General features: G+C 43.8%; 1 protein-coding gene across 1 annotated transcript; it reads right to left on the bottom strand.

The window, feature by feature from the left end:
• Positions 1-440: 440 nt before the first annotated feature.
• On the bottom strand, positions 441-5,028 carry ZNF703 (zinc finger protein 703). The gene is made up of 2 exons (XM_073618232.1): positions 4,732-5,028; positions 441-2,318 (listed from the first exon to the last, which is right to left on the bottom strand). The coding sequence occupies exons 1-2, from the start codon at positions 4,933-4,935 to the stop codon at positions 936-938; spliced, it is 1,587 nt and encodes a 528-aa protein (XP_073474333.1). The 5' UTR covers positions 4,936-5,028; the 3' UTR covers positions 441-935.
• Positions 5,029-15,102: the final 10,074 nt, after the last annotated feature.

The raw sequence follows: 15,102 nt of genomic DNA, 5'->3' as shown, positions 1-15,102 counted from the left end.
ATGTGCACTTTAAATATAGAAAAGCCTGACCTTATGACCTTAAGAATTATATACTTAAGAAAAAAAATGCTGTTAATATGTATTGTCTAGATTTTTTTTTGTTCAGATCCCTTGCTCCTCTGTGCCAGGCAAAGTTTGCAATACCACAGATTTCCAGCAGATGGCAGCAGATCTCTAAATCTGAAACCACTGCACAGCATTTGATTATTAAAACCATAAACAATCTTTAAATATATATATATTTTTTTTTATAACAAAAACATTGTTTATTGTAATCAATACATTCCAGATATTTTGACTTGTGAATGCTTTGGCATTGAGTTCTCTTTCGATGTAAATCAGCAAACCCATTGTGAAAAATCTTTCAGTTACAGGGAAAAAAAAATAATAATTAAAAAGAAAAAAAAAAAACAGATGGGAGATTTAAAAAAAACACAAAGTGAATATTTAAGTCATTTATTAAACAAAATAAGTTTTTGCCAATTTTGGAAAGCCACCAACGCATTTGTCTCCTCTCCTTTTTTTCTCTCTCTCCTTCCTCCTCCCACCCGCTCCCTTCCATGCCGAGAACACATTACAAAAAAATACACTTCTTTAGAGCTGTACAAAAATTAAGAGGAGGCCGTTTTTTAATTTTTTTTTTTAGTTAACCTCCTAAGAGGGAAATAATAAGAAAAAGGGTTTGAATAAGCGATGAATATCATGCAAAACTGCACAAAAAAAAAAAAAAAAGAAAAGAAAAGAAAAACAAGTAGAAGAAAAAAGACCAAATGGAAGACAAACTGATAATGCAAAAGAACTGTTGGGGGGGGGGGCACAGAATGTTTGCATACCATTGGATTTTTTTGTTGTAAATAATGCACTTAATATTCCCAGCTTGAAGCTAACATACAGTAAATAAATATACAGTCTATGAGTCAGGGAATTCGATATATTTACTGGTATCCTAGCGCTGAAGCTGACGTTAACCTCTGTCCGTATAGAGCGTACGGCGAATAGTAAGATCCTGCCGGTAATGAGTGTACTGGGAGACCACTGGGCGTTAAGGGGCTTTTTCCATATGGGTGGTACCTGTTTAGTCCCAAAGTATGTGGACTCCTTAACAGAGACCCTGGCAGTGTGTTGGGACTTCCAGGCCCTGTCGGAGGGAGATGGAGGTGGCAGGAAGCAGCGGACCCCAAACCAGACGTAGGGTAACCAGCCAAAAGTTTGTCGGCCCCCGGCAAGGATGTGTGAGTCCGTAAATGGGCAAGGAGTTCTTCTGACGAGGAAAATCTTTTGTCACAAGGTCCATTGGCAGACACCCAGTTGCATATGTGAGGGACTGGGTCATTGGGGATCATAAAGCCGTAGGTGTAGAGAGGGTGGCCAGACAAGGAAGGGGTGACGGTGGAAGACATTGTAGTGTGCACCGAATGAAGAGGGTGGCTGGGGTAGACTAGAGGGTATCCAGACTTCAGGGCGGATGGATCATGCACACAGGTGGAGCAGCTGCTACCGAGGTGCGAGGCATTGTGGTAGCTCAGACAATAGGGGTCCCTGCATAATCCTTGCATGAAAGACGGAGGAGAGGCTCCAGTCAAAGGACTGGAGCTGGGTGGTTTCCCCGGCAAACCTAAAGTCCCAGATAGCTGATTACTAACCAGGCTTGATTTGGTGTGATCCAACCCGGGGTACTGTGATGGGTACCCAGCATAGGCACCCACTATGGATCCATGATATCCAATGCCAGATGGTGGAAGAGGAAAGACTGAGTGTCCACCTTTGTAAGGAGACACCGGGGCCACGTGGCTGGATCCCATCGATGGTGGCTCAGATTTGTTGTTGGGGGTAACGTCCCCGCTTTGGCTGGACTCGGCGCTGGAGTTGCTGATACTGGCTCTGGTATGGGTGGGGTTGCTTTGAGACACCTCGGCACTAACTTTAATGGCTTCGGGCTCTTTTTTCTCTTGCCCGTCCACGTTTTTAGATTCACAGTGCTGTCCGGGGGAGCTCACCCTTGAGGACGGAGAGGGCGCGTGCGGAGAAAAAGGTTGGCAAGAACCGCCAGGGACCCTAAATCCTGCCTTGTCCCCAGTGCCGCCATTCGAAGATCCGCTCTCCTTTCTCGACTCTCCTCCCTTGGAATAAGGTTTGAAGCTCGACTTGTCCTCTATTGGAGAATCTCCCAGTTTCAGGGAAGAGCTGCGGCTGCTTTCCTTGTCGCTGTGGCTGCTGGACGTCACCGAGTTCAGCTTAGACGAAGGAGGGGGGTCAGGCTTCCCGATCTGAGAGCAGGTCTGGGCCAGCAGGGCCAGAGGACTCTTCTTGGCGTCCAACTAAAGGGGGAAGAAGAAGAAGAACACGGCCATTGGTAAGAGTGGAGCACACAATGGTGGAGATTCACTAAAGGCAAATAGGCTGTTCACTTTGCAAGGGAATTTTCCCCCCCAGAGCTTAGTACATCAACCCCAATGTAACCTACTGATTGGTCTCCTCTAACAATCTTTCTATATAACATCTCAATATCTTTATATAGAACATCTATATACAGAATAATCTAGAAATCTCTATATATAACATAAAAGGCAAATAGGCTGTTCACTTTGAAAGGGAATTTTCCTAGAGCTAAGTACATCAGCCCCTATGGAACCTATTGAGTGGTCTCCTCTAATAATCTTTCTATATAACATCGCGATATCTTTATATAGAACATCTCTATATAGAATACTCTAATAATCTTTATATAGAACATCTCTATATAGAATACTAAATCTTTATATATAACATAAAGGCAAATAGGCTTTGCACTTTGCAAGGGAATTTTCTTAGAGCTAAGTATATCAGCCCCTATGGAACCTACTGAGTGATCTCCTCTAATAATCTTTCTATATAACATAAAGGCAAATAGGCTGCTCACTTTGCAAGGGAATTTCCCCCCAGAGCTTAGAATTCGCCCCCAGAGCTTAGTACATCAACCTTTATGTAACCTACTGATTGCTCTCTTCTAATAATCTTTATATATATTATATTCATATAGAACACTCTAATAATCTTTCTATATAACATAAAGCCAAATAGGCTGCTCACTTTACAAGGAGATTTTCCCCACAGCTTAGTACATCACCCCCCATGCAACCTACTGATTGGTCTCCTCTAATAATCTTTATATATATTACTCTAGCTATCTTGATATTTATTGGATCTCAAGCCAAGTAGATGGATCAGGTCAAAAAGTGCCTCTTTTCTAGTTTCCCAGCTGCCACGAAGTGCAAGCTCTTCAGTACATTTCCCATTTAACAAACTATAAATCCTCAACCAAGAACACGAAACGCAATAAATATATCCAACCTACGCCAAGCCGCAATTTCGTTTTTTTTTTTTTGCAATATAAGGCAAAGACAGCCACCGCCTTGACCAACCCAACAAAGAACCGGCCAACGCAAAGCAGACGATCGGACGACCGCGCTCCGTTTCAACCGTAAAAGCGGAAATAAATTGAGATTTCGGGTGACAAAAATCGAAGCCCGGAGCCTGAGAACCTATAAAACACATTGATTGAACCACTCCTCTTATCCCCCCCCCCCCCCTCTTTGCTGCTATTCAACAGAGCCCAGCTATTATTTTCAGGCCATAAATCTCCTGAAACTTTATCATTAGGGACTGCCATGGGATGATTAATGACAGGGGCTCTGAACTGACTAGGAGGGAGGAGGAGGAGGGAAGGGGGGGGGGCTGGTATGAGGGAAGGGAGGAGGAAGGGGGGGGGGGAGTGAAAAAGGAACCCGGATCAAGATCAAAAAAATATAATTTAATTAGAAACTATTAGAAAATATTGCAAGAAAAAAAAAAAAAAAAACTTAGGAGAGCCCAGGCTCAATCACAAGGCTTCTACACTAATGAGTGACAGTTGAGTCCAATAAGATTAGAAAATGGCAGTCACATGACTGGAAGAAAGAGACTTCTTATGTGAAATCCAGAGAAAGAAGAAAGAGACTTCCTATGTTACAGAGATAGGAAACCCGACAATACCCGACAATACCCCAAATCAACTTTATATCTTTTCTATTTAATAGACTTTGTATCTTTTTGTGTCTCTTTTATATGATAGACTTTGTATTCTCTATATAAACTTTATATCTTTTCTATATCAAAGACTTTGTATCCTATTCTGTATCTATAGCTACTTTGTATCCTATTCTGTATCTATTGATACTTTGTATCTCTTCTAAATAATAGACTTTCTATTCTCTACATGAACTTTATATCTTTTCTATATATTGTATCCTATTCTGTATATAAACTTTACATCTCGTCTATATAATAAGGACTTTCTATTTTCTATATATACTGTATATATATTTTCTATATCTTAGACTTTGTATCCATATTCTGTATATAAACTTTGTATGTTTTCGGTCTCACTCCCCGTGCTGCACCCCCAGCAGATGGGCAGCGCCCCCTGTATGAGAGGCGGATCGCCGGGCAGTGCCAGTAAATCGCTCACACAATACATCGCATGCGATGAAAAGTCGGACGTCGGGTGGAAAGCCGATACAAGTCGCACACAAAGAAAGAAATATAAAATCTCGGATCGCTCTCCTTCCTACAATCAGAGAGGGCTGGGTGTGGATCCCGGAGACTTCTTATCTCTCCCCCCCCCCCCCCAACACCATCCAAACCCCCCCAACACACACAGCAGATCCTGATCGGTGGTGCAATCCATCCACAGGGCGATGCCAGGCTTCTTACCTCTATGGGGCTGATCGGGGTGGAGGAGAGAGGCTGCAGGTACTCCGGGTGCAGCAAGTGCCCAGTGTGTGCAGTCAGCATTTTCAGCACCCTGATGGGCAGTCGGTTGGCCTGGCGCAGGGGGTGGCTGGGCGCGAGACTGGGCAGCGGAGAAGTCGGGCAAGTCGGTAGGTCGGTGCTAGATCCGAGGGGAGAACAGATCATTTGGAGGAGGGAATGCCAGGGTGGAGAGGTTCCCCTTCTGCTCCCTTCCCTCCAGCTGGCTGCAAAGCTCTAACCCAACCCAGAGCTCTACACTGCACTTCAAAGGCTTGGACAGGGGCGGCCAATCACAGCGCAGGGGGGGCGGGGCCTGCAGGGAGACAGGATGGGGGTTAACCCTGTGAGTGCTGCAGGGAATGTGTATTCACCATCCCATCCCATAATCCCTGCATTACATTGGGATACATTGTTATTATTATGTTTTTATAATATTGACATGATATCATTTATTTATTATTACATTATATTATTATTATATTATATTAAATCATCTTTTATAATATTTACATGATATCATTTATTTATTTATTTATTATTACACTATATTATTATTATTATTATATTAAATCATCTTTTATAATATTTACATGATATTATTTATTTATTTATTTATTATTACACTATATTATTATTATTATTATTATATTAAATCATCTTTTATAATATTTACATGATATTATTTATTTATTATTACATTATATTATTATTATTATATTAAATTAAATCATCTTTTATAATATTTACATGATATTACTTATTTATATATTATTACATTATATTATTATTATATTAAATCATCTTTTATAATATTTAAATGACATTATTTATTTTATTATTACATTATTCTTAATTATTACTATTATTATTATTATTAATAAATCATATTTTATAATCATGATTACATTATATTTTATAATATTTATATTATATTATTACATGATATTATTGTATTCATTATTACATTATATTATTATTAGTAGTAGTATATTTACATTATTTAATATTATTTTTTACTATCATCATGTTACATTATATTATTATTATTATTTTATTCATTATTATATTATATTATTATTGCTATATTTACATTGTTATGTTACCTAATTTTTTAAAATTAATTATTACATCATTATCATCATGTTAAAATATTATATTATTACTTTTTATTTTACAATGATGTTACATTATTATAACTATGTTATAATTTAATATTATTATGTATTGCTTTGTATTATTATTATTACTAAGAGAGAGAGAGAGAGAGAGAGAGAGAGAGAGATTGTAAGCTCCATGAGCAAGGCCCTCCTATTCCTACTGTATTGAACTGTATTGCAATTATACTGTCCCCTTCTACATTGTAAAGTGCAGCATAAACTTTCCCTTAGATCAATGAATGTGGTGAAAATTCACTTGGTAAAGAATACCCAATCATGTGCAAGGAAACAAACTGTATGGTTTTATTGCACACAATTGGATGTTAGAAGTCAGCAGAGCTTCACCTCATTCACTAAACTCTGGGGAAAATTCCCTTGCAAAATGAAAAAAGTCTCTTGCAGCCTATTTGCCCTTTGTAAATCAACCCTATTGGGTTTGGGACCTGGTAATCATAGATTGTTATTATGCAGAACCAGCACCCCCAGCACCAGCATCAGCACCCCCACAACCAGCACCCCCAGCACCAGCATCAGCACCCCCACAACCAGCACCCCCAGCACCAGCATCAGCACCCCCACAACCAGCACCCCCAGCACCAGCACCCCCAGCACCCCCAGCACCAGCACCCCAAGCACCCCCACCAGCACCAGCATCAGCACCCCCACCACCCCCAGCATCAGCACCCCCACCACCAGCACCCCCACCACCAGCACCCCCACCAGCACCAGCATCAGCACCCCCACCACCCCCAGCATCAGCACCCCCACCAGCAGCACCCCCAGCACCAGCACCCCCAGCACCAGCACCAGCACCCCCACCACCAGCATCAGCACCCCCACCCCCACCACCAGCACCCCCAGCACCCCCACCAGCACCCCCAGCACCAGCACCCCAAGCACCCCCACCAGCACCAGCATCAGCACCCCCACCACCCCCAGCATCAGCACCCCCACCACCAGCACCCCCACCACCAGCACCCCCAGCACCAGCACCCCCACCACCAGCACCCCCACCAGCACCAGCATCAGCACCCCCACCACCCCCAGCATCAGCACCCCCAGCACCTGCACCAGCACCCCCACCACCAGCACCCCCACCACCAGCACCCCCAGCACCAGCACCAGCACCAGTACCCCCACCACCCCCACCACCAGCACCCCCAGCACCAGTACCTCCACCCCCACCACCAGCACCCCCAGCACCAGCACCCCCAGCACCAGTACCCCCACCCCCACCACCCCCACCACCAGCACCCCCAGCACCAGCACCCCACCACCAGCACCCCCAGCATCAGCACTGGCACCCCCAGCAGTCTGCACAGCACTTTATAATATAAGGGGAGACAGTACAGTTGCAATACAATTCAATACAAGTGGGTTATAGGGGCCCTGCCCCTGAGGGCTTACAATCTAATCAGAGACTGACTGACAGACTGTGCCAGCAACCTCCCTTCCTTCTCCCATATGGGAACAGAGAATCTATGTAGAGATGATGAGGGTAGTTGTCCTGCATTGTATACATATATGATAGTGTCTGCCTTATACTGAATGATTCAGTGCTGAAGGATCTGCTGCCTTCACATAAATGTGAATGATGATTGTGTGTCTGGGGGAGGGGGGAGGGATGACAATGTGATTGAATGCTGCACTCAGATCCTTCAACAAGCTGATCCGCACCTTGTGTCATCATCAGACATCTCATACAATGACTGGGGGAATGACAGAGCATGCTGGGAGATGTAGTCCAATACTTCATGTATACAATGTTTCATAATACTCCTTCAATGATCCTGCATGTATACAATGTATCATAATACTCCCCTCCCCCAATGATCCTGCATGTATACAATATATCATAATACTCCCCTCCCCCAATGATCCTGCATGTATACAATATATCATAATACTCCCCTCCCCCAATGATCCTGCATGTATACAATGTTTCATAATACTCCTCCAATGATCCTGCATGTATACAATGTTTCATAATACTCCCCAATGATCCTGCATGTATACAATGTATCATAATACTCCCCTCCCCCAATGATCCTGCATGTATACAATGTTTCATAATACTCTCCCAATGATCCTGCATGTATACAATGTTTTATAATACTCCAATGATCCTGCATGTATACAATGTTTCATAATACTCCTTCAATGATCCTGCATGTATACAATGTTTCATAATACTCCTTCAATGATCCTGCATGTATACAATGTTTCATAATACTCCCCAATGATCCTGCATGTATACAATGTTTCATAATACTCCTTCAATGATCCTGCATGTATACAATGTTTTATAATACTCCTTCAATGATCCTGCATGTATACAATGTTTTATAATACTCCTCAATGATCCTGCATGTATACAATGTTTTATAATACTCCTCAATGATCCTGCATGTATACAATGTATCATAATACTCACACAATGTCTTTGCAGACTTGTAACCTAAAAAAAGGATGGTTGAGCTGTAATGCCGCTTGTGAGCACTAGAGGGCGCCGCTAATGTTTGTGTAAGTTGAAGGTGCAGAGCCTTGCAGGGTCACATCTTGATGAGCTCATAGCAAGATAAAAAGTAATAAAGTACCATTGTTTGAATTATTTAAAGGTCTTGTGCTGGTGCAGGGGTCAGATTCCTTATCAGTAATTACATGTGATAAATGAGTGCAGGCCTGTCTTATCACAGGAGGTGAATGTTATTTCTGCTCTCATTTATCTTCTCTATATTGCTGGGGTCCCTCTCTCTGCCTCTTAGGAAGGAGCCATATTAATGCCCAGAATCCTTTGCTGCCGCAGAGATGACCTATCAATTCCTGGCCGCTCACAAAGTAACAATTGCGATCCATAGATCTGGACGATTGTTTGGACACACACGCCCGCCAGATACGAATATCTCCCTCATCTGCCGTAAAACAATAAAGAGGATTGGAAATGACATCAGACGGGAGACAAAGTGCACGGGGGTGTGATTGTGCAATCGCTGCAGATCATGGGGCTGACCGTACACTATACAATCTGATTGTACAATCTCCTTTAGGCTGCATTCACACCGGAGCGTAGCGTCTTGGAGCATTTTTCCAGTGGTTTTGCGCGGTTTTATGGACAATTTTGAGCTTTGGCATTTTTTTTTTAGCCAATAGGGAAACTCATCTGTTGCATTATTTGTTGTTAGGTATTTCAGCTTTTTTAGCTTTTCCATTAGCTTTTATTTATTTTTTATTTATATTATTATTATTTATTTATTATTATTATTTTTTTTTATTAGGGTAAGGGGTTAGAGTTAAGGTTAGGGTTAGAATTAGGAGTTGGGGTTATTTATTTTGTTTTGTTAGGGTGTTAATTCTACTACTACTACTAATAAATACTACTATTACTACTACTACTACTACTACTACTACTACTAATAATAAATAACTACTACTACTACTACTACTACTACTACTACTAATAAATAACTACTACTACTACTACTACTACTACTAATGAATAACTACTACTATTACTACTACTACTACTACTACTACTACTACTAATAATAAATAACTACTACTATTACTACTACTACTACTACTACTAATAAATAACTACTACTACTACTACTACTACTACTAATGAATAACTACTACTATTACTACTACTACTACTACTACTAATAATAAATAACTACTACTATTACTACTACTACTACTAATAAATAACTACTACTACTACTACTACTACTACTACTACTAATAATAATAAATAACTACTACTATTACTACTACTACTACTAATAAATAACTACTACTACTACTACTACTACTACTACTAATAAATAACTACTACTATTACTACTACTACTACTACTACTAATAATAATAATAAACCCAAACCAGACTGGTCCAGACGAACCACCACATTTGAAAACCTATGCTCAAGTGAGGAACCCCAACGACACCTGATATCCCAAACATACGCACTCCTATTCACCACCCGCACACCAACGAAACATTGGACCACCAGACAATGGGAACACGATCTCTCGGTAAACCTTACCGAAGTAGAATGGGGGAAAATATACACCCTAACCCACAAAGGATCAATCAATGTGTAAATACAGGAAAATGCTTTTAAAATACTGTCCAGAAGGTACAGAACACCGCTTGCGTTGCACCATATTGACCCGTCAATCTCCCAAACCTGTTGGAGATGTAAAACAGAGATTGGATCATTCCTACATGTCTGGTGGTCATGTACAAAAATCCAACCTTTCTGGAAAGAAGTACACAAATTGATCAGCCAAATAACCACGTTCACACTAGACTTTAACCCTGCATTATTCCTACTCAATCATTCCACATTACCATCGTCGACCTACCTCCGGTCTCTGGCCATGCACATGGCGAATGCTGCCAAGATGTGTATCCCCCTCAAATGGCGCTCCTCTGAACAACCCTCTATAGCAGAATGGTTTACACGCATACAAAAAACAATGGCCATGGAGGACCTCATACATCAGGCCAAAGAAACATCAACTAAGTTCACCAACACATGGACATGCTGGATACACTTTACTACCACGGATGAATACAAAAAATACATAACCTGAAGGAACTATGGTCATGCTGACGGTAACTTTGTCATGGTACGCTTACTTCACCCTTGATATTCGCTGTTCCTTTCCTTTCCCTTAGTGCTAATGATGATTCATAAATCTCCCCGACGATGTGATGATGTTCACATACTTCCTACAATACCTTTCATTGATAGGCCACACAACAACCCCCAACATAATACTCTTCTGATTTAGCCCCTATCAACCCCCTTTACCTACACATACCCAACTACGAAACCACCTGAACCTTTCTTACACAAACTCCACCAGATGCAACTCAAGACCCGAGAATTCTCCCTCCTACCCACCCCATATCAACCATTATCCATGATGCTATGTTAAGCTGGATTAATATTACTCAGTAACAAATTCGCTAATATATCAATTCTTTATTGCATAACTGTTTACTTACCCTTACTATTTAAGCAATCATTACTGTTTATATATAACAACTTTATCTTTTCTATCACATTACTTGCGGCTGCGCCCGCAAAAGCATACTTTAATGTATATGACTTGCCTTTCTGCTCTTTTCTTCCTCGCTCTTCCTTGTTACCTTTGTTTAAAAATCAATAAAAAATACTAAAAAAAAAAAAAAATAATAATAATAATAATAAATAACTACTACTATTACTACTACTACTGACTGTAAAGTCTCATGGTTTGCATTCTATGCATTAAGGTGATGAAAAACCTTCTGTGGTGCAGCGGACCCCAAGAGCCCCCCCTTCCCCTTTTTTTTACCAATACCCGATCGTTCCAGCGACGAGAACGAGCCCAGCAGCTCCAGCCGCTGTATTTATTGAAGATGGTTTTTATTTATTTTTTGTATTTATTTTACATTCATTTATTTGTATAATATTACTATTTTATGTTTTTTAAATTTTTTTTAATTTGAGCAGAAAATCGCACAAAAATGTGCGGCAAAACACGTTTGTACCGGGATGATATGCAGCTGCAGGGATCACCCCGATAGCCGTTTGTTTAGAGTCAGTGGTTGTCTCTCTTGTAATAGCAATCCTAGCAGCTAACTAGCCACTGAATTTCTTTTAAAAGCAGTGGGAGAGGACGAACCCCCCCCCCCCTTCCCCAACGGCGCCATTCAAAAAAAAAATGAAAAGTATTAAAAAACCCCAATCTTGGTGTTTTGAAGGCTTTCAAGGGCAGAGGAGGGATTTGGGATCTTAAACCCCAGATCTCTCCATAAAGAGGACCTGTCACTGCCTATTACTGTCACATGGGATGTTTACATTCATTATAGACCCCAGATCTCTCCATAAAGAGGACCTGTCACCACCTATTACTGTCACATGGGATGTTTACATAAAAAAAGTGCTAAAAAATAACATAAAAATTCTAAGCAACAGTGTAGAAATAAATAAATAAAAATAAATGAATAATTAAAAAAAAAATGTTAATGCGCAAAGGTGAACACGCATGTCAGTCCCATCTCAGGCACCCAACCTTCCATGTATTGCACCATCTTTGGGAGCAGGCACCCATCCTTCCATGTATTGCACCATCTTAGGGAGCAGGCACCCATCCTTCCATGTATTGCACCATCTAACGGAGCAGGCGCCCATCCTTCCATGTATTGCACCATCTCTGGGAGCAGGCGCCCATCCTTACATGTATTGCACCATCTCAGGGAGCAGGCGCCCATCCTTCCATGTATTGCTCCATCTCTGGGAGCAGGCACCCATCCTTCCATGTATTGCACCATCTCAGGGAGCAGGCGCCCAAACTTCCATGTATTGCACCATCTCTGGGAGCAGGTGCCCATCCTTCCATGTATTGCACCATCTCTGGGAGCAGGCACCCATCCTTCCATGTATTGCACCATCTCTGGGAGCAGGCACCCATCCTTCCATGTATTGCACCATCTCAGGAAGCAGGCGCCCAACCTTCCATGTATTGCACCATCTCTGGGAGCAGGTGCCCATCTTTCCATGTATTGCACCATCTCTGGGAGCAGGCACCCATCCTTCCATGTATTGCACCATCTCTGGGAGCAGGCACCCATCCTTCCATGTATTGCACCATCTCAGGAAGCAGGCACCCAACCTTCCATGTATTGCGCCATCTCAGGGAGCAGACATCCATCCTTCCATGTATTGCTCCATCTCAGGGAGCAGGCACCCAACCTTCCATGCATTGCGCCATCTCAGGGAGCAGACGTCCATCCTTCCATGTATTGCTCCATCTCAGGGAGCAGGCACCCATCCTTCCATGTATTGCTCAATCTCAGGGAGCAGGCACCCATCCTTCCATGTATTGCACCATCTCGGGAGCAGGCACCCAACCTTCCATGCATTGCGCCATCTCAGGGAGCAGACGTCCATCCTTCCATGTATTGCTCCATCTCAGGGAGCAGGCACCCATCCTTCCATGTATTGCTCCATCTCAGGGAGCAGGCACCCATCCTTCCATGTATTGCACCATCTCTGGGAGTAGGCACCCATCCTTCCATGTATTGCACCATCTCTGGGAGCAGGCACCCATCCTTCCATGTATTGCACCTTCTCTGGGAGCAGGCGCCCAGCCTTCCATGTATTGCACCATCTCTGGGAGCAGGGGCCCATCCTTCCATGTATTGCACCATCTCTGGGAGCAGGCACCCATCCTTCCATGTATTGCACCATCTCTGGAAGCAGGCACCCAACCTTCCATGTATTGCACCATCTCAGGGAGCAGACATCCTTCCTTCCATGTATTGCTCCATCTCAGGGAGCAGGCGCCCATCCTTCCATGTATTGCACCATCTCTGAGAGCAGGCACCCATCCTTCCATGTATTGCACCATCTCTGGGAGCAGGCGCCCAACCTTCCGAGTATTGCATCATCTCTGGGAGCAGGCGCCCATGCTTCCATGTATTGCACCATCTCAGGAAGCAGGCGCCCATCCTTCCATGTATTGCACCATCTCAGGAAGCAGGCGCTCATCCTTCTATGTATTGCACCATCTCAGGGAGAAGGCGCACATCCTTCCATGTATTGCACCATCTCTGGAAGCAGGCAACCAACCTTCCATGTATTGCGCCATCTCAGGGAGCAGACGTCCATCCTTCCATGTATTGCACCATCTCAGGGAGCAGGCGCCCATCCTTCCATGTATTGCACCATCTCTGGGAGCAGGCACCCATCCTTCCATGTATTGCACCATCTCTGGGAGAAGGCGCCCATCCCCCATCCCTCCATGTATTGCACCATCTGTGGGAGCAGGCACCCATCCTTCCATGTATTGCACCATCTCAGGGAGCAAGCGCCCAACCTTCCATATATTGCACCATCTCTGGGAGTAGGCACCCATCCTTCCATGTATTGCACCATCTCTGGGAGCAGGCACCCATCCTTCCATGTATTGCACCATCTCTGGGAGAAGGCGCCCATCCCCCATCCCTCCATGTATTGCACCATCTGTGGGAGCAGGCACCCATCCTTCCATGTATTGCACCATCTCAGGGAGCAAGCGCCCAACCTTCCATATATTGCACCATCTCTGGGAGTAGGCTCCCATCCTTCCATGTATTGAACCATCTGTGGGAGCAGGCGCCCATCCTTCCATGTATTGCACCATCTCAGCGAGCAGGCGCCCAACCTTCCATGTATTGCACCATCTCTGGGAGCAAGCGCCCATCCTTCCATGTGTTGAACCATCGCAGGGAGCAGGCACCCATCCTTCCATGTATTGCACCATCTCAGGGAGCAGGCACCCATTCTTCCATGTATTGCACCATCTCGGGAAGCAGGTGCCCAACCTTCCATGTACTGCACAATCTCTGGGAGCAGGCACCCATCCTTCCATGTATTGCACCATCTCTGGGAGCAGGCGCCCAACCTTCCATGTATTGCACCATCTCTGGGAGCAGGCACCCATCCTTCCATGTATTGCACCATCTCAGGAAGCAGGCACCCATCCTTCCATGTATTGCACCATCTCAGGAAGCAGGCGCCCATCCTTCCACGTATTGCACCATCTCAGGGAGCAGGCGCCCATCCTTCCATGTATTGCACCATCTCTGGAAGCAGGCACCCAACCTTCCATGAATTGCGCCAACTCAGGGAGCAGACATCCATCCTTCCATGTATTGCACCATCTCAGGGAGCAGGCACCCATCCTTCCATCTATTGCACCATCTTTGGGAGCAGGCACCCATCCTTCCATGTATTGCACCATCTCAGGGAGCAGGCGCCCAACCTTCCATGTATTGCACCATCTCTGGGAGCAGGCGCCCATCCCTCCATGTATTGCACCATCTCAGGAAGCAGGCGCCCATCCTTCCATGTATTGCATCATCTCTGGGAGCAGGCGCCCATCCTTCCATGTATTGCACCATCTCTGGGAGCAGGCGCCCATCCTTCCATGTATTGCACCATCTGTGGGAGCAGGCACCCATCCTTCCATGTATTGCACCATCTCTGGAAGCAGGCGCCCATCCTTCCATGTATTGCACCATCTCAGGGAGCAGGCACCCATCCTTCCATGTATTGCACCATCTCGGGGAAGCAGGCGCCCAACCTTCCATGTACTGCACCATCTCTGAGAGCAGGCACCCATCCTTCCATGTATTG

This window comes from Aquarana catesbeiana, linkage group LG03 (assembly GCF_042186555.1).
Source record: "Aquarana catesbeiana isolate 2022-GZ linkage group LG03, ASM4218655v1, whole genome shotgun sequence".
NCBI classification, from domain to species: domain Eukaryota; kingdom Metazoa; phylum Chordata; class Amphibia; order Anura; family Ranidae; genus Aquarana; species Aquarana catesbeiana.
This window is presented reverse-complemented; position numbering and strand designations above follow the sequence as displayed.

Coding starts and splice junctions, on each gene's coding strand:
- ZNF703 (XM_073618232.1), bottom strand. CDS start 4,935: ATGATCTGTTCTCCCCTCGGATCTAGCACCGACCTACCGACTTGCCCG. Junction 2,319..4,731: donor CCCCGATCAGCCCCATAGAG/GTAAGAAGCCTG, acceptor TTCCCCCTTTAG/TTGGACGCCAAGAAGAGTCC.